A 17,064-nucleotide genomic window follows, 5' to 3' on the forward strand; every position below is an offset into this window, starting at 1 on the left:
TTTTAAACTTTACCCCCCTGAGTGCGTCAGTGTCCTTGAACCCTTGTACTAGTACATGTTCTTAAAGCCCGTTTGATCTGACTGACATAATAATATTCATAAAAAAATATTTGATCGTTGAATCAAACGTGTGCCAAATCTGAATTTGGTAAATGAACTATAGACGCCCCTGCTCTCTTTGAGATATTGTTAGGAAAACAGCGTGTCATTTTCGGCGTGCCTTTACGCCATGCGCAATTGTTAATTCATAATAAATAATGTATTATTAACTGCGTCAGTTTTAGTGGCAAGTCAGTACAGAAAATGATATTACTGACTTGGCCTTCAACCGCATGTTCTGACTTTTTGCTTCTTCATACTGAGCCACTGATTGTGGTTTTTTTTCTTGGAGGCTAAAATAATTATAGCCTACTGTTTCGACAAGAAATTCCTTATTTTGCTACAAATGTTTTTATTATTATTATATTTGTTATATATATATATATTATACTTGTTATATTTAATACTAACGATAATCATATTTAAATAATGATCAAGGCTAAATCTATCATTCGTCATGTAACTAAACCGACACACTGGCTTAAACCACAACACCCCTTATGTTAAGGGTTTAAAGAAAGAAAGAAAGAAAGAAAGAAAGAAAGAAAGAAAGAAAGAAAGAAAGAAAGAAAGAAAATATTTTTCATCCCTTGTTACCTTACTGGTTTAATTCGCTTTGGATATGGCAAGTTAAAATATCAAATAGATTAGATTGTGTATTGTAAGTCTAAAGCGAACTTGATGAAATAGCCTAAGTTATAAGTTAAGTTAATAAGAAAATAAGTTGGACACGGGATAATCAATAGCTAATTTAATAAATAGATCAAGACAAATAATTTGAAATAAAGCGTTAGAAACAAAGAAGCGGCACCATGTCACCTCAAATAGCTTACCACAGAGGTCTTCGGAATTGATCTGAAACTTAATAGCCTATACCAGGTTTAACATGGCCTATTTGTATTGATTAGGCTTAAACATTAGTTTTCATTCTGAAAATATGACCTAATTCTGACGAAAAACACACCAAATTGTACACAAAGAAATCATAGAGAGAAACGTTTTTTGGTGGTGGGGGGTGTTTGTGAGTGGGCAATGTGTATGTAGCCTATAGCCTACATGAGTGTATTTGTAAAAGAGAGAGAGAGAGAGAGAGAGAGAGAGAGAGAGAGAGAGAGAGGTTAGATGGAGCAGTAGAGATGTGTTCAGGGATGGTTTATATAGCAGTGGGTGTGAGCACAGATCGCACTCTGTTCATTAGCGCTCCTCGCAGCACAAGTTGAAGGCTACTGATCTTCACCGCGACACGTCAGGGAAAACTAAACTGCATTTTGAAAGACAAACAATGAATTATTTAAACGCATGAGCTTTAGTAGTCGCATTTGCCACACGGTTAAAACTGCACAGCCTTAGATATTAGTAAACAAAGCATATTGTGCAGCGAAGACAGCGCACGGCGCATAGGGACAGATCATGCACTGTCAAGCCGAGTTGAGGCTCTCCTCCCCCGGGCAGCTGAAGGCTGCCAGGCGGCGCTACAAGACATTCATGATTGACGAGATCCTCTCCAAGGAGACTTGTGATTATTTTGAAAAACTTTCTCTCTACTCGGTGTGCCCTTCGCTCATTGTACGGCCGAAGCCTCTTCATTCATGCTCGGGTAAGAGGACTGTTTTATGTTTTTGTTTTTTTGACTAATTAAGAAAGAAACGCATTACATTAACTAAAAGGCAATTATAGCATTTGTAGATTTGAGGAGGTTATTTGGAAATTCGGACACTTTAACGCATGAGATCAATTCCATTATTAATATAGCCTATGTTTTATTTAAATGTAAAAGCGATGATTCATTTAGCATGGATCAGGAAATGTGAATTTACAGTGCAGAACATTTACATCCTATATCAGACTGGTGAAATATAGCTACATTGTGTGAAGTGTGTTATCTGTTGTGCTGTAATGACAGCATTTGTATAGAGCCATAAAGTTGGATCCTAATTATTAACTTTAAACCATAATTCCCCTTTCGTGCAACTGTGCGTATGAGGATATTCAAATTTGTGACACCGCATCATTCATTTATCATCTTCATTACTTAAATTTATAGGTTAGCATCAATGCTTTTTTTTTTATTATAAAGAAGTAGTTTAAACTGAATCCCAATTAATTCATGCATGCTTCCTCCTAAAGTTTTACCACAAATTCCTCACTCTCTACTTCACATTATAAATCACTGCAGCTAAGTGTTGAAAATCAAAGACATGCGGCTGAGTGAGTGAATATGAGTGATGCTTCAGGGCTTTTGTTGAGCTGATAAATTACTGAATTGAAGAGTCGTTACACATAAAGGTCAATGAACTGGCAGTGGGACAGATACAAAATATAAATCTCACTAGAAGACACAGGTTACTAGGCTTTAAACATTAATGTATTTGGTCTAATTTAATTTGATTAATACTGTTACTCTGTTTAACCAAAGGCCTTCCCTGTAATGAGTTTTGCTGCTGCTGGACATTTGCAAATGGAAGGATTGTATCTTGTTAGTGCACCACTATGACACAGACATGTGTGTGACCTAAAACAAAGTAAAGTTATGCACAGAAAAGTTGGTCATACCACCATATTAAAGATTCATTATACTGCACACTGATTTATCTTGATCTATACAGGAGAAAATATAGAACGAAAACAAACTATTGATGCAATCAATACACTTTAAAGCTGATCCCTTTGAATGAAAATCACTCTTCTCCCAATTTTTTACTAACCCGTTAAGGGCTTTCTCTCTTTTCCCTTTCAGTAAGATGGTTAGAATCATCTAGCTCTCTACATGATAGGCTGATAGACTACATGGCAGACTGTGTGCATGCTGTGTATTCTACTTGCTGAAAATGACCAAAATAGTATGGCAAAGCTCAGTTGGCGCACCACATGTAATCTTGTCAAAACAAAACGTTGTGACTGATTCTTAATTGTACTTCCAGATTAAACCAAACAACTGAAAGGCTACTGCACACTCTACTAACCATTAGGATAATTGCTCTAAAGTCTGAAATAATAGCCACTGCAATTTGATGATGACAGCGGTGGGTGGATAAAAATAGGGGAAGCGATTCCCTCATCCCTCTGATATGGATTGGTGTATGTGAGAGGGCACTATGACTGGGCTTTGGCACCCCTCTGTTCGGATGGATAGAGTAACCCGCCCTGCATATCAGAACACTGTGCCCACCACTTATTTGTAGCTGTGGGGGTGTGAGACACAGTATATTCCCTAACATCAATGGCTTTTAGTGCCTGATATAGAAGCTGGCAGGCTTGCAGGTCTCGGGCCAAAGAGGGGCGACTGGCTCCTGTGGTCCCTTAACAGTGAAAGTTGACTTCTTCATTCTGAAGAAGGAAGGGATGCTATAACCTCCTGCTGCCAGCGGAGGCCGCTGAAAGACAGTGATGCCAAAAATGTTGCCTGAAGGAGTTGACAACAAATTAATTGTTGGTTCATCACTGGTATGCCACTCAAACATACCAACATAATTGTCTTCTGTATTTTGTCCTGTGACACTTTACTGCAAATCTCATTTCTGTTCAATGAAATACAGACCGTGATTCTGTACAGTAAAAGTGGCTTATACTCACAGAGTTAATTCCCTGTCATTTAGGGCAAGATCAGAGACTGAGCCCTGACCTGTTGCTGAACAGTGAACAACGTAATGGCAGGTTACAATATTTCATTTGGAGTCCAATCTCTCAGCAGGACCCAGGGCAGGGCTTTTAGTGGAAGAGGTGAGAGAGATTAAGATCAACTGTGGTGTAATCGCACCTGACAGCATGATGAAAAACAAAAACAAAAGCAGGAGTGTGTGCAGCCCGAGCTCCGCTTCATACTGGTTTGGTACTGGCTAAAGGTATTATAGAATAAATCCAAGTGAGCAAAAGGGTTTTCATCCCATCTTAAACCCTAATCCGCTGCAGACAATAAAGTCTCCCATTAAGCACAAAGCCAGCTTGAAAAGGTTGATTACACCCATGTCAACACACACGGGCAAGTATGCACACACACAAAGACAAAATGTGGGCACATCATCCATCTTCAGTTAGGGATAATGTTTGACAACCTGTCCCCTCCCTGCCATTTCCACTCAACCACTGCCATCAGATGTTTCTATCTCGACCAAAAAATCTGGTTCTTAAAGTAGTAGTGGTGGTACAGGCTGATTTCAGCTGCAACATGAATACCTGTGTGGATCAGGTTTCACATTTAATCGTTAATGCTTGTGTTTAATGTAATGCTTCAGCCAGAGAAGTTTGTCAGTGTGACTGGGAATATACCATGACAGTAAAACTCAACAAGATACCATTTGTTGAGAACTGGCATTACATTTCCCCAACCTGCCATGTCCTGAATGTGAATGATTCTAATTAATTAAAGCAACGAGTTAGGGCAGATAAAAAAGCGATTTGGCCTGTTGCCCTTCCCATCCAGGTAGTGTTTGATTTGCACTCAAAGGGCAAGGCCCCCCAAAGAAAACTGTTTAATTGAGCAACTCCCTAGCTGTCATCAGACAGTTTATATCCAAAACATGGCAAACGTGCATGTATACTTGTCATAGCTAAGCAATGAATCATCCATTTCAGCATCCCATTGACAAAAAAGAGAGTGTAGATGTTATGAAAGGGAGCAGGCTGATACAGGAAATATGGTTCATTTAATTGGGACTTGAGTCATAAAAACTATGTGATCAATATAGCAAATAGTTTGTATTGAAAGGAATGCTTAACAAACGGCTCTTCTTGATCTATTCTTAGCAGGTATGTCTTTTGTAATCGTCACCAGAACCACTTGTGCCGGTCCTTACATTCCAACTGCGATTATCAAGAGTATCAATGTGCTTTTGCGTGGGGCCGAGTTGCACTCTTTCAGCTACTCAAACAGTTTATTTGTAGACTATTGACAGCACACTAGCACTTGTCAACAACATGTCAGAGAGACGGGTTCGCTGTTAGTGGAAAGTCACTGCAACGGCTCACATTTCCCTATTTGCTCTCTGTCTTTCTCTCTTTCTTTCTTTCTTACTTTTTCTCTCTCTCTGGTGCTCTCTCTGAGGGACTGCCTGGAGACAACTTCAAGCTCTGTGTTGCCAAAAGATTTCCTGACAGTCGTGGAGACAAACCGAGATGTTGGCTGTTCAAAACAACGCTTCCCTCCACTTTTGCACGTAGTTGGATACATGTTAATGTATAATCCCTCCTATTAAACAAGCTTGAACATTTAATCAGATGATTCACTGATATCAGAAAATGTTACTTTTACACAGATCTGATTTACAGAGAAAAAACGGAGAGCAATATAAATGGAAAGGTATAAATGGAGAGCGAGAGCGTACAAGGAGAGAAAAGAGGTCTTCTTGTCTAGACTTGTTGCGATAGCAGCAATCTCAGGTTGGAGGATTAGTAATGACCTCAACACCTTACCATGATGTCATGATGAGCCCAAGGCAGTGTCTGGTGTGTGTGTGTGTGTGTGCGTGCGTGTGTGTATGTGTGTGTGTGTGTCTCTGTATGTCAGTGCAGAGCAACTGTGCTTACCTACATGTGTACTTGTATGCACTGCTTTAGCTCCTCATGCTTGACTTACATCTAATAGTTGTTGTACTATAGTGTAAGATTACAAAAATAGACTTGCCCCACCTTCTTTTAGAGTGTTTGTCTTCCTCGTCCTCACATTTGTACTGTACTCCATATTTTCTCATCAGCCTTAAGAAAAAAGACAGTAAACAGTCAAGGAACAGGAATAAAAAATCAAAGTCAACATCTGACATTTTGCCACCTGTGGCCATTGGTGTCTGTGTTCGTGTGTGTCCGTGTGTCTAGGTTGTCTGTTGCAGTCGATGAGGAGATTAAGGACACAGATCCACCACAGACAACCAGGAACACACATACTGTGTGGGTTGGTGTATGACAATCCTCTATTTTTCTGTGCTCCATTGTAGCCTTTTTATCTCCCTCTACATCTTCCACCTCTACTCCTATAATCCCCTCCTTATCGGCCCATGCATTACAGTCTGCTCTGTGCTCATTCGGCTTGTATATGTTTGTTAAGGGATTTATTTCATATTTGAGGCCGTAAGGATTTTTCTGGCAGATATTATGTTTACTGTGGTTGACCCACTGCATCCTCTTGGCCAACCTCTTGGTCTCCTTCCCTCTCATCTTGGCTCCAGACAAGTGTTACTTTTTATTGATTCTGGCGTCTCGCTACTTCTGTCTGCGCTGATAAAGAGCAAAAATGTGTGTTTGTATATGACTGCGCACAAGAGTGAGAGAGAAAAGTTTATTAGCTGAACAGCGTTTGATTTAGTTTTTAGGCTTTTATTAGAGTTCATTCGGTGTCTGCATGTGTCTGTGTGTGTGCATGTACATCATGCTGTCAGGCTCACTGTGTGCGTATGGTGTGTGTTGGGAAGCCAGTTATGGTTTAACAACCTCTGAAAAATAATCATTCATTTGAAGGGTTCAGAGGAGCGGTGTAAAACACAGTCTGCGTCATTGGGATTACAGCCCTCTACGTGGAGGTCAAAAGCAAAACACTTTTCACAGCAAAAACAGGGCAATTAAAAATGGAGGTGTCTAAGCAATTACAGGCGGTCGATAATGGTACAACCAAGGTGACTGAGAAGCCCATAAGAGCTCAGTAAAAACTCAGTGATTCAAAGAACATCTAATCTCCTTTTTTTCTTCTTATTACACTGCATTTCTCTGTTTCTGTCATCTGACACACTGTCTCTGCTCTTCCAGGCTCCTCGTCACTACGTGCCTACCCTCTCCTCTCTGTGATCACGCGGCAGCCCCCCAACCTGCCCCTCCAACTCCCCCAGCCATCGTCTCCGGGTGGGGTCCCCTCTCACCTGCTCTCCCCGCAGCATCTTCGAGGCTCCGAGCCCTCACCCAGCCAGACGCCCCTCAGCATCAGCAGCGAGTCGGAAACAGAGCGCAGCACGCCCCGCCTGAAGAAGCAACGCCGCAGCCGCACCATCTTCACAGAGCTGCAGCTAATGGGCCTGGAGAAAAAGTTCCAGAAGCAGAAGTACCTGTCCACACCTGATAGGTCAGTACAGTTGAGAAATTCACACACAATTGGATAGGTAGATTCCAGTAAAGGTCTTTTGCACATACATGGAAATACACAAATCACCAACACACACACACACACACACACACACACACACACACACACACACACACACACACACACACACACACACACACACACACACACACAGTAAGAGCTGCAACAGTACACTACATAAAAGCATATAAATAAAAAATGGTAAATCTTGCCTGCTAACCTCATAGCTACTGTAACAATTTTGTCACTAAGTTAAAAGAAAGCAAACCACTGATGTGTGAAAGGTAACTGATACCAGTTTTTTCAGTATTACATTTCAACCAGATGTAAAATCAAAGTCATATAAGGTACCAGCACTTAACTGTGACATTTTGATAACCTACATACCTGGCATTGAGCACATTTTGAAAGTACAGTACATGCACACGCAGACACAAGCACATTCACAAAGCCACAACTGCAATTATCAAGCAGCGGTTAACCTAACGTCATAATTTTTGATTTATCCTGTGGGGAATGTCTCATGTAATGTGAATTTGTCTAAGCCAGAGCATTACCTCAGCATTCTAGTTGAGACAAGAGTAACGTTTTAACCCTGAGCTTTCGAACAGCAAAAAGCCCCAACAAAGAAACACTGCCTTATTCAAGAAAGCAGGGACGGAGGCCAACACAAGCAAACACAAATGTATTACGTTGATTTACTGCCAATCATTTCACACTTGTGCAGGTGTATATAAAGTACATTTCTACAGTAAAATGAAGTAATCTACATATATCTGTGTCTTAAGTTCCATTCTGTGGGTCATTTTTGGGACCTTTTTTTTTAGGTTAGGCCATATTTTCCAGTTTTATTGTGCGCCTCACTTTTATATTTGGCCTGCAGGCTACCTTTCCATTATAACCCACAATAGTATTGAACTATAGATCTTGTAAAAAGCTTTCCTTTACATGCGCCGTAGGAATTTCAAACTGCTTGCGAACCTTTGCATCAAGTAGAGATAAATCAGCAGTTAAAAACACATGTACAGTATCTTCATGCATTTAGACAAATAGAAACACAGACATCTCACACATTGTATCCTCTTTACAAAGTATGCACTTACCACATCTAATCTGAAACTACATTAGCATATTTGGAATAAACCCGATTTATTCGTCATTCCATTTACATCCCATCTGTGGGGAATACTCCCACGATGCATTATTAAATATATCACATCTTGGCTTGCCTGGAGCCGTTGGAAAGACGCCATGCGTCATCTTAAAGCAGAAGCCCAGAGGCTGAGCACAACTCAGTGATCAAAACCAACCACCCTTACGAATGGCTGTGCCAAAATACTGTGTGCTGTCAAAATATCCGAATCTGACACTGTGTTGAAAATTAATTAAATACCCAGCTGGCGGAAAAACATCAACAGAGAAAATCCCCCTTTAAAGCCCCACATCAAAGGTGTGGCATGCGCCCCACTTTGGTTTGTTATGATCCAAACATAACTTTTCTTTTCTCTCCCTTTTCTTGGCTTGGAACCTGTGCAATTTTGAATTGAAAAGACTTTACGCACGGGGGCGTGAGGAACCAAAACCAAAAATATCCCTGAAAATGACTTTTAATTATTCATATCATCGAGCAATAATGATTTTATGCAGCTTCCAATTGTAATAATTAGTGTCTTAATAATCCTCGCTGTCACCATCCTCATCATCATTATGAAAAAAGTTTTCAGTTACACCCAAGATGCCCTAATGAAAGGTGTGAGAATGGAAGAAAAAAAAATGCGATAACCCAGAGGGAGTAACTCAAATGCTGTTTCTATTGCTGTGAGTGTGTGGTTTCTCTCCATTGAGAACTAATGACCATAAATAAGAGGGGTGTTTTCCTGCAATTACTTTTCCTTGCCTCCAGTTGTTGAACTGCTACAGACTGGGGCACGCATGATAGTGAAGTTTGATAGACAGCTTGATTGCCTGTATGTCTGGTGTTTTTTGAAGCGCAGACACATACACGCGCACAAAAACCACACACAGCCTTTTATGTAAGGCATAAGGTTATGTCGAGGATCCCATCAATCTCAGGGGTTTTTTGTTGCTGCTCTGCTTTTTAGATTCTGTTCACGCCTTTTCGCCCTCTCTGCATCCTATAAATTGAAAGTCAGTTCCTTTTACTTTGGGGGTGAGTGGGGGAGGGGGGGTTGAGAATCCCTTCATCTGACTGTTAAAGACTAAAAAGAGCAGGGAGGAGGAAATCTCGTTGGAAAAAAACCCCCAGATAACCGATTCTTTCTTTTACAAATGGATGCCTTGTTCACTGTATCTGTCCCTTCCTGATGTATCACATTACACACCATCCAATAGCCCTATTAGTCATGGATCAACACATGTGGTGGATGCATTCAGAATTTTCTCCCAACAGACTCAATTGTCCAGCTACAACCGCTGTGATTGGAACACTGGTCGCGGTACAGATGTTTCAGGCACTGTTTCCAGAGCTGCAGGTGTACAGTGTCAAACTCAAGCTACTAGCAAGCAGCTTTGATGTGAGATTCAAAGACGGAGTTAAGCGTGTTAGAGAGGTCTTATACTGTACTTAAGCCTGCAAATGCTGCAACCTCAAGGTATGAAGCTGCATTACTGTATATACTTGGTGGAAAGGTAAAAAGCATAATTATTATCAAGATGCTTGTCATTTCTATACTTTCCTGTCAGTGGGAGAAAAAAAGGAATAGACAGATTGGTGCTTTTGGGAAAAGTGCTGATTCTTAAAGCATGTGAATGATATGGTAGGCTATATAGCCTGTTCAGGTTTAGGAGGACCCAAATGTAGAAAGTACATGAAATGTCCATCTAACATGCACTTTGTTTTGTTTGTGATTTTGCAGGTTAGACCTGGCCCAGTCACTTGGTCTCACACAGCTCCAGGTGAAAACATGGTACCAAAACAGGCGTATGAAGTGGAAGAAAATGGTAAGAGACACTGTAAAGCCAGGCAGGTCCAGGAACAATGATTGTTGTAAAGAATTACTCTTTTTTACTCGTTCTTTATCTATTTATCTTTTCTGTCATCCTTTAAAAATAAATTCTTCCAAAAGGGTGGCTTTGATTTTACTCCTAACTCACTGTTTCATGTAACTCTGATTTGAACTATGACAGAGAAACGAATGATAGGTAGGACAGGAAGAGTGAGAGGGTGTGGTGTGTAGTGTGACCGATGATGACATCAGGGAGAGCAAACACTTTTGCAGAAAGGTCAACAACTCAGAGAACAAAAAAAGACCTGAAACCATTAAAGATAAATGAGTGCACAAGAGGCAGCCAGCAGCAATATGTCTTCATTTAATTACTATAAAAGCAAGCATTGCCTTTGACTGCTCCTGCCATTTATTACCAGACCACTAAGATAGTTTGTGTGTTATTCTAGGTGCTCAAAGGAGGTCATGAGGCCCCGACTAAGCCCAAGGGAAGACCCAAGAAGAACTCCATTCCCACTACGGAAGAAATAGAGGCTGAAGAGCGAAGAATGAGGGTGGAGGAAGAGGATATGAAAAGGAAGGTGAACGAGGAGGCAGCGCTGGCTCACGGTGGAGAGGCGTCTCAGCGTAAACCTCAAGATCTCAGTTCAGAAACTCACAATCCAGCCGCAGCGATGGAGAAATCTGAGCGAGAGCCACCGCTCCTGATGCAGTCAGAGACTCATGCAGCCAGCTAAGAAAGAACAAAACAACCAAAGACTGATGCCAACCTGAAAACAAATAGTGCCTCAGGATCACTGTAAAAAGCCTGTTTGGCTGTTTAGAGCCATTTCCTTTAGGGATTTGACTGGAAACATATTGCTGGAATCCAATCTTTACCTAATGCAGCCTTTTTATTTTTGTGTGTGTTAGAAAACGTACAGTACAAAGAGCTAAAAATGCATAGACACTGATTGCACTGGGAGAAAATGGCCTTTAAAACTGTATTAGGAGTATAAATCTGTCAAATTCAAGCAGGTCAGTCAAATCAAAACACGTATCACCGCATCACCTATCACCTATTGTGCTTTACATCTATGAAAGATCAAACACACCACTGGCCCTCCAAGATGCCTCACATAGTGCATGTGCCAAAATATCAAGGTTTGCCTTACTGTAGTGTCTCTATGTATCTATTATAAATGACTTCACTGCCAAAAACTATAATATTAAATGGCTACAGTGCCTTGTCTGTCTCAGAGGAAAGCTTTTTAAGTGTTAATAAAATGCAAGTATATTTTTTAAAGTGATTATTCATTACAAGTGCCGTTTTTGGAGACAGAGTTGTAAAGTTTTGAACAGTTCAATGTTTATGTTGGAGTTCTGCTGCACAGCTTTAAGGTGCAAAAGTGTTCATTATTTGGTCGGTAAAGCTTGCATTGTTATTTTTTCAATCTGAAAAATCAATATTTCTGCCAAGCCATACACTGTATCATACTGTAGAAATATGTATAAAGTATAAGATATATGGTCTTTCGGATATATATGTAAAACAGTATTTTTAACTGCTGTTTTATATTGGATTAAAATAGTTTGTATGTATAATGTTACTGCCGTCCCTGATCTTTTTTCTCCTTTCACGGGAGTCAGGATGACTTTGCTTTCTGCCACGAGGCCACTAAGACTGTTAAGCTGTCAGAGATTCTCAGAGGGAATAAATCATAGCCTGTGCCAAAGATGCTCAGCAAATGCTGAACATTTAAAATCTGAAAGACATTTTTAGCCTGCAGGCTTCACATGAGTACCCCAATCAGTATGTTCGACTTGTATTAACATAACACTATCTTCAACTGCTTGTCACTGACTTCTCTATACACTTCCAACTCTACTTTCTTCCCTCACAAGGAATTGTATTTAAAGAGTTTCACTTTTTTAATTATACAGATTTATTTTTATTTGTTATTGTTTCATAAAAGTGCAGTATTTTTCTGATGTACATAATGCTTGTTTGGTAAGCTTGTTTGCAGTTTTTTCTCTTTTTTTTAGGTTTATGTACCATAATTTTTACTATATACAAGTGTGTGTTTATGTATTTAAATACACTTAATAAAATAGTAATCATTTACATTCTTACCTGGTATTATTTAGTACACTTGCTTTAAGGTTTTGGTCGATACAATCCTGTCTTTACCCTATATTCTAAATGTGAAGCGCGTCACACTGATGCATGTTTTGCATGAGCTACTTCACATATGCAATCAGAAATTCAAGAATTTGTTTTGGTGTGTCTCTAATGAAAACAGTTCAACAACAAATTAAAGTTGCCTACAGGTCAGACATACTGTCACATCACGCTAAAAGTATAGGCCTGGCAGGTTGAAGTTCAGGCAGATCCATTACCAAGAAAGCTTTTAAAGATGTATTACCCATAGTCAAAGTTTCCCATGAATCACATTCAAGAGAAGAAAGCATTTAAGCACTCCGTGTTGTGACATTTATCATCGTTATCTGTACAGCAAACAAGATAGCCTGTAGTGTACCTTAGGGCTCCTCTGTAACCCTAAGCGAGTCTGAAGTGTATTTTTAGTGCCTGATACCGGACATGGATGGTTTGTAAAGCAAACAGCGCATGGTTCTCATTGAGGAATGTGTACTGTGCTTTAACGCCTTGTGTAAACACTTTAAGTATGCTTCATATGTGTGTGCATTCAACAGCAGAAGCCCCCACACTTCTTGGAAGTATGATTGAACATTTTACTTTTTCAGTCTCAGTGAAAAAAAGTGAACTTTATCAAGGGAAAAAGTCAAGGTTGTCAAAATGTGCTGTTCAGAACTGTTTCCTATACATTATTACTATTATTATTGTTTTTCTGCAGTACATTGGTCGAGTAGACAATAGAGCAGGAAACTTTTCTTTCTTTACTTTTCTCATTATAATTATATACTCTGTGCAATACATATTCATTGATGCAGAATCATATCGTTCCTGTTTCAGCCTAATTCTATTTCACCATAATTGGTGAGTGTGATTACAACAAATGTGAATATGTACATTTATGAATGGGATTTGGTTTAGATTTAGTGTACTCGTCAGGAACAATCCACAATAATCGTATCTTCACAGTGTTCAACAGTATGTATAAAATTATAGAAAATGTGTTTATTTTTTAAATTATACTAATAAAAGCATTAAAGTTCAACATTGTTGGAACTGGTATTGGGAGCATTTACTCGTATATCTTACTACTAAAGTTCTGTCACTTATATTACACAAATATTAAGTGTAAAATAATGAAAAGTGTGTGCACAGATTCCTTACAAACAATGCAATGCTTTCAGTATCGTCAATAGTCAATACCCTTTAATTGTCCCCATTGCTTTGACTGTACTAAAGAACTGCCTCTTAAAGAAACAAGGAACTTGTATTAAGATTAGGAGAATTTATGCTAACAACTGCTGGCATATACAGTTGCTATTTATTTGCAACATATTAAACTTTGATTATTCAGAATTGTACTTCCTACATGCCAGGCTTATGTAGAATAAGCTGTGACTCAGCCTCGCCACCTGGTTACTGTAAGACTTAAATAACAAAAGACTTTGGAGCAGGTTCAGTGTATCTGCTTAATTGCAAACATTTTCCTATGCAATATCCTTGTGAAAACACAGGCTCTAGCTGGCAGGCAGGGAGGCAGGTCTGCAAGGATCCACACTTTGCAAGTCTCCACAGGCTGTTGAGCCCCTCCAGGCTAATTGTTGTGTGGCGAGATGAGACACTGGCGGCCTAATTGGAGAACCTGTTATTTTCTCACAGGTCCAAGTTCAGCTGTAGGTCACAGGAGTGGAGTAGTGTCAATTCTAGTTAGCCCCCCACCCCTCCACCCACTAAGACATCCATTGCACACCCTCACCTGTCAGCTTAGTGTACGCTCAGGTAGTTAGCAGGGGCTGACGTGAGAGGGGGGTGGGTGTATAGCGGTGTGTCACCCTCATTTGTGTCATGACAGAGGAAGTTATCTCTAAATGTTGAGTGCAGGAGCAACACCTAAGTCAATAAAGGTGGATGTTTTCTACAACATGCACAATGCTCCCCATTGTCTCCCTTAACAGTTGAGAGAAGCAGTAATCATCGGCAATGGCATGAGGATCACCTCCTCTCAGAGGAGCATGCGTAAGACACATGGCTGACTGTAGCCAACACTTGGCTCAGAAAAATTCTCATAAATCGGAAATATGGACAAATTCTTATCAAAATAGAAATATTTATGCAGAGTGGACACAATGTGCAGATGAAGGGCAAATGGTTAATAATTCCCCCAAAAACATTGCTTTGAAACAGTTGAGTAAAGTACATGTCAATGTGGTCATGTGGAAACCTTTTTAAGTACAAGGTTTATGTATGAATAGAAGTACCTTTGGCTCATAAAGTCTTAGAGTCTGATGCAGTTTCTTGTTACAGTAGAATAAAGACTATGTTAGTTCAAGCTTGCAGTCTTTGAAATATTGTCTGTGAAGCTGACAATCGAAAACACAATTTCACCTTGTACCTCTACCCATTGTAAGTTGTTTCAGATGATAAAATACAATTCTAGGAAGGCTGGTTTGAGGAACAGATCCGTGAGTTTGAAGGCTTCTCAGACACCAAAACCCTGCACAACGGTTTATAATACTTTGTGGTATAATTGTACAACTCTGGAAAGTTGGCAAATGGTGGAAACAAAACAGTCGCAAGATAAACAGGAGAAAAACAACATTCACGAATGTGCGTTTGCTTGACTGGATGATGCTGCGTTGCATCGTGACAAAAGCTGGGCCAGGTTAAACTTAATTAATGAATTAATCTATGTTTTTTTGCTGGATCCCCCTGTGTTGGCACCTCCACTGAGCTAACTAAGTAATCATTCAAATAAATGAGGGGCACCAGTTTTTTAGACAATGCTCTTATCTGTCTGACCACGACTCCCTTCTGTCTTTGTGGATCATTGACACATCTTTGTGCATCTCTCCGTTATAAATTTTAGATCTCAATGTATTCTAATTACACGTTTAGGAATATCCTTGACAGTTCTGCAACACATGTGGATTGATTTATTGTGTACACCATTCAATCAGTGGCGAGAAAACTGCTGTGACTCAGTTTGTCTGCTTTAGCTTTTCTACCCATTCAACTTTGATAAAAAAAATGCCTTAAGTACAATTTATCTGATACAATAAGATAAACTAGTTCTTTCCATGTTTGCCAACAATGGCAGTTGGCCTAAGATTTACCGAGTAAAACTACCTACACGCAGAGATCAACCACCATCTATGGCCCACTAGAGATCACTACCACAGATATAAGTAAACGGAAGTGAATGATGTATGGAAGCCAAGCAACCTGTTTACTTTCTTTTCAAAATCAATATCGAAGAGAAGTAAGACATTTAGTAAGACAATGTAGTGTAACAACCAAAAAATAAAAAAAATTAAAAGTACCTACAAGAACCTCCAACAGTTAAGATAGTCAGGCTTTCTGTTTTTGACTAGAAGCATTTTAAAATATCAATTCCCAACTGGGAAACAACCAATAGAAGCATACATGTGCTGCCAGGACCTTATGAGTCGGATTTTCTGTGAATCACTTCCATCATTTACGCAATCATCCTTAACACAGATGCTTTGGGACTAAGTGCCCAAATCATTTCTCAGTGCATCCCCTGTTGATGTACTGTGAGATCTTTCAGCCTAATGTATTTAGTGCGTTAATTACAGTGCTGCTTGCCTCCCTGTCGTCTTTCGATAGCTCATACTCTGGTCAACATGTCTGGGAGACGACGACACTGCCTCCCACCTCCAGGCTCTCAAACTCATAAATCAACCAGCAAGCATGCGTGTACGTGTGTGTGTGTGTGTGTGTGTGTGTGTGTGTGTGTGTGTGTGTGTGTGTGTTTTGCTGCAGGGATATTGAAGGGCTTGTTATGGAAGTCATGATCACTGGCTCAGGGGTGTATATCCATCCGCTGAGGAGATGGGCGGTAATAGACCTGTCAGTTGAGTTTTCCCCAGGAGCTACCGTTTGCTGCTATGTCCAAATTCCTCCTCCAAACCCCACAGACCTCCATGAATATCTAGGTTAGTAATGACTTAACCCTTACACTGGTAACAGCCTAGAACTGTGTGAATGTAAAATATACCAGTGGGTTTGAGGGTTTTAGCTACTTCATTGCAAATCTAGTAAACTTCACATTTTTGCTGACCATTTTTAATGCAGGTCAACAGTTTATTTTGTTTTATGTAGAGAATGTAAACTTAAAGGCCCACTGACTGTCCAATGATTCAGAGCTTTTAAGCCAGCCCAGTATCCCTGGTAGTGGCGCTGAACTATTCCACACCTCTTTATTTATGTCTAGTGCCAACTTACTACCTCCCAATGCAGGAAGTGTTGTACCCTTCATGTAAGTAGGTGGAAACTAAGGGTGTGGCATGGATGGGCCTGTAGCAAAATAACCACAATTGTTTTAGCCTTACCCTAAACATCTTAATAATTTCGAAGCTGCCATGTAATTGTAGAAAGAAAGCATTCAAATATGCATTTATAATTAAAAAACTTTGTTATTGAACGTTTTCTATCATGGAGAGTGAAACAGGTGGACCCAAATGCAGGAGAACAGGCAGGGAACTGATTGGCTGTGAAAAACTAATGAAACAGAAACAGAAAAATCAAAAACCCAGAAAACACAAGCATCTTAATAATAAACCGACAAATCATCCAACCGTCTAAGAATATACATGAATATAAATTTAGGTACACAACACTATATGCTGCAACTTCTTTTATCCGTAGCAACAGAAAACCAAAAACCCAGACAACAAAATCCTCCCAATCATTGAGTACAAAAGGTCGGAGGGCATCTGGACACAGAGATTTAGCAAAATCAGCGAGCTTGCTCAGGTGTCATCACATGACCTTAATGTGAA

At 39.8% G+C, this 17,064-nt stretch overlaps 1 protein-coding gene across 1 annotated transcript; it reads left to right on the plus strand.

The window, feature by feature from the left end:
- The first annotated feature begins 1,279 nt into the window (after positions 1-1,279).
- Positions 1,280-13,237, plus strand: barx2 (BARX homeobox 2). The gene is made up of 4 exons (XM_078246567.1): positions 1,280-1,696; positions 6,832-7,141; positions 10,039-10,123; positions 10,578-13,237. The coding sequence occupies exons 1-4, from the start codon at positions 1,510-1,512 to the stop codon at positions 10,863-10,865; spliced, it is 870 nt and encodes a 289-aa protein (XP_078102693.1). The 5' UTR covers positions 1,280-1,509; the 3' UTR covers positions 10,866-13,237.
- The last annotated feature ends 3,827 nt before the right edge of the window (positions 13,238-17,064 follow it).

The sequence above is a fragment of the Sander vitreus genome, chromosome 3 (genome assembly GCF_031162955.1).
Source record: "Sander vitreus isolate 19-12246 chromosome 3, sanVit1, whole genome shotgun sequence".
NCBI classification, from domain to species: Eukaryota; Metazoa; Chordata; class Actinopteri; order Perciformes; family Percidae; genus Sander; species Sander vitreus.

Coding starts and splice junctions, on each gene's coding strand:
- barx2 (XM_078246567.1), top strand. CDS start 1,510: ATGCACTGTCAAGCCGAGTTGAGGCTCTCCTCCCCCGGGCAGCTGAAG. Junction 1,697..6,831: donor GCCTCTTCATTCATGCTCGG/GTAAGAGGACTG, acceptor CTGCTCTTCCAG/GCTCCTCGTCACTACGTGCC. Junction 7,142..10,038: donor TACCTGTCCACACCTGATAG/GTCAGTACAGTT, acceptor GTGATTTTGCAG/GTTAGACCTGGCCCAGTCAC.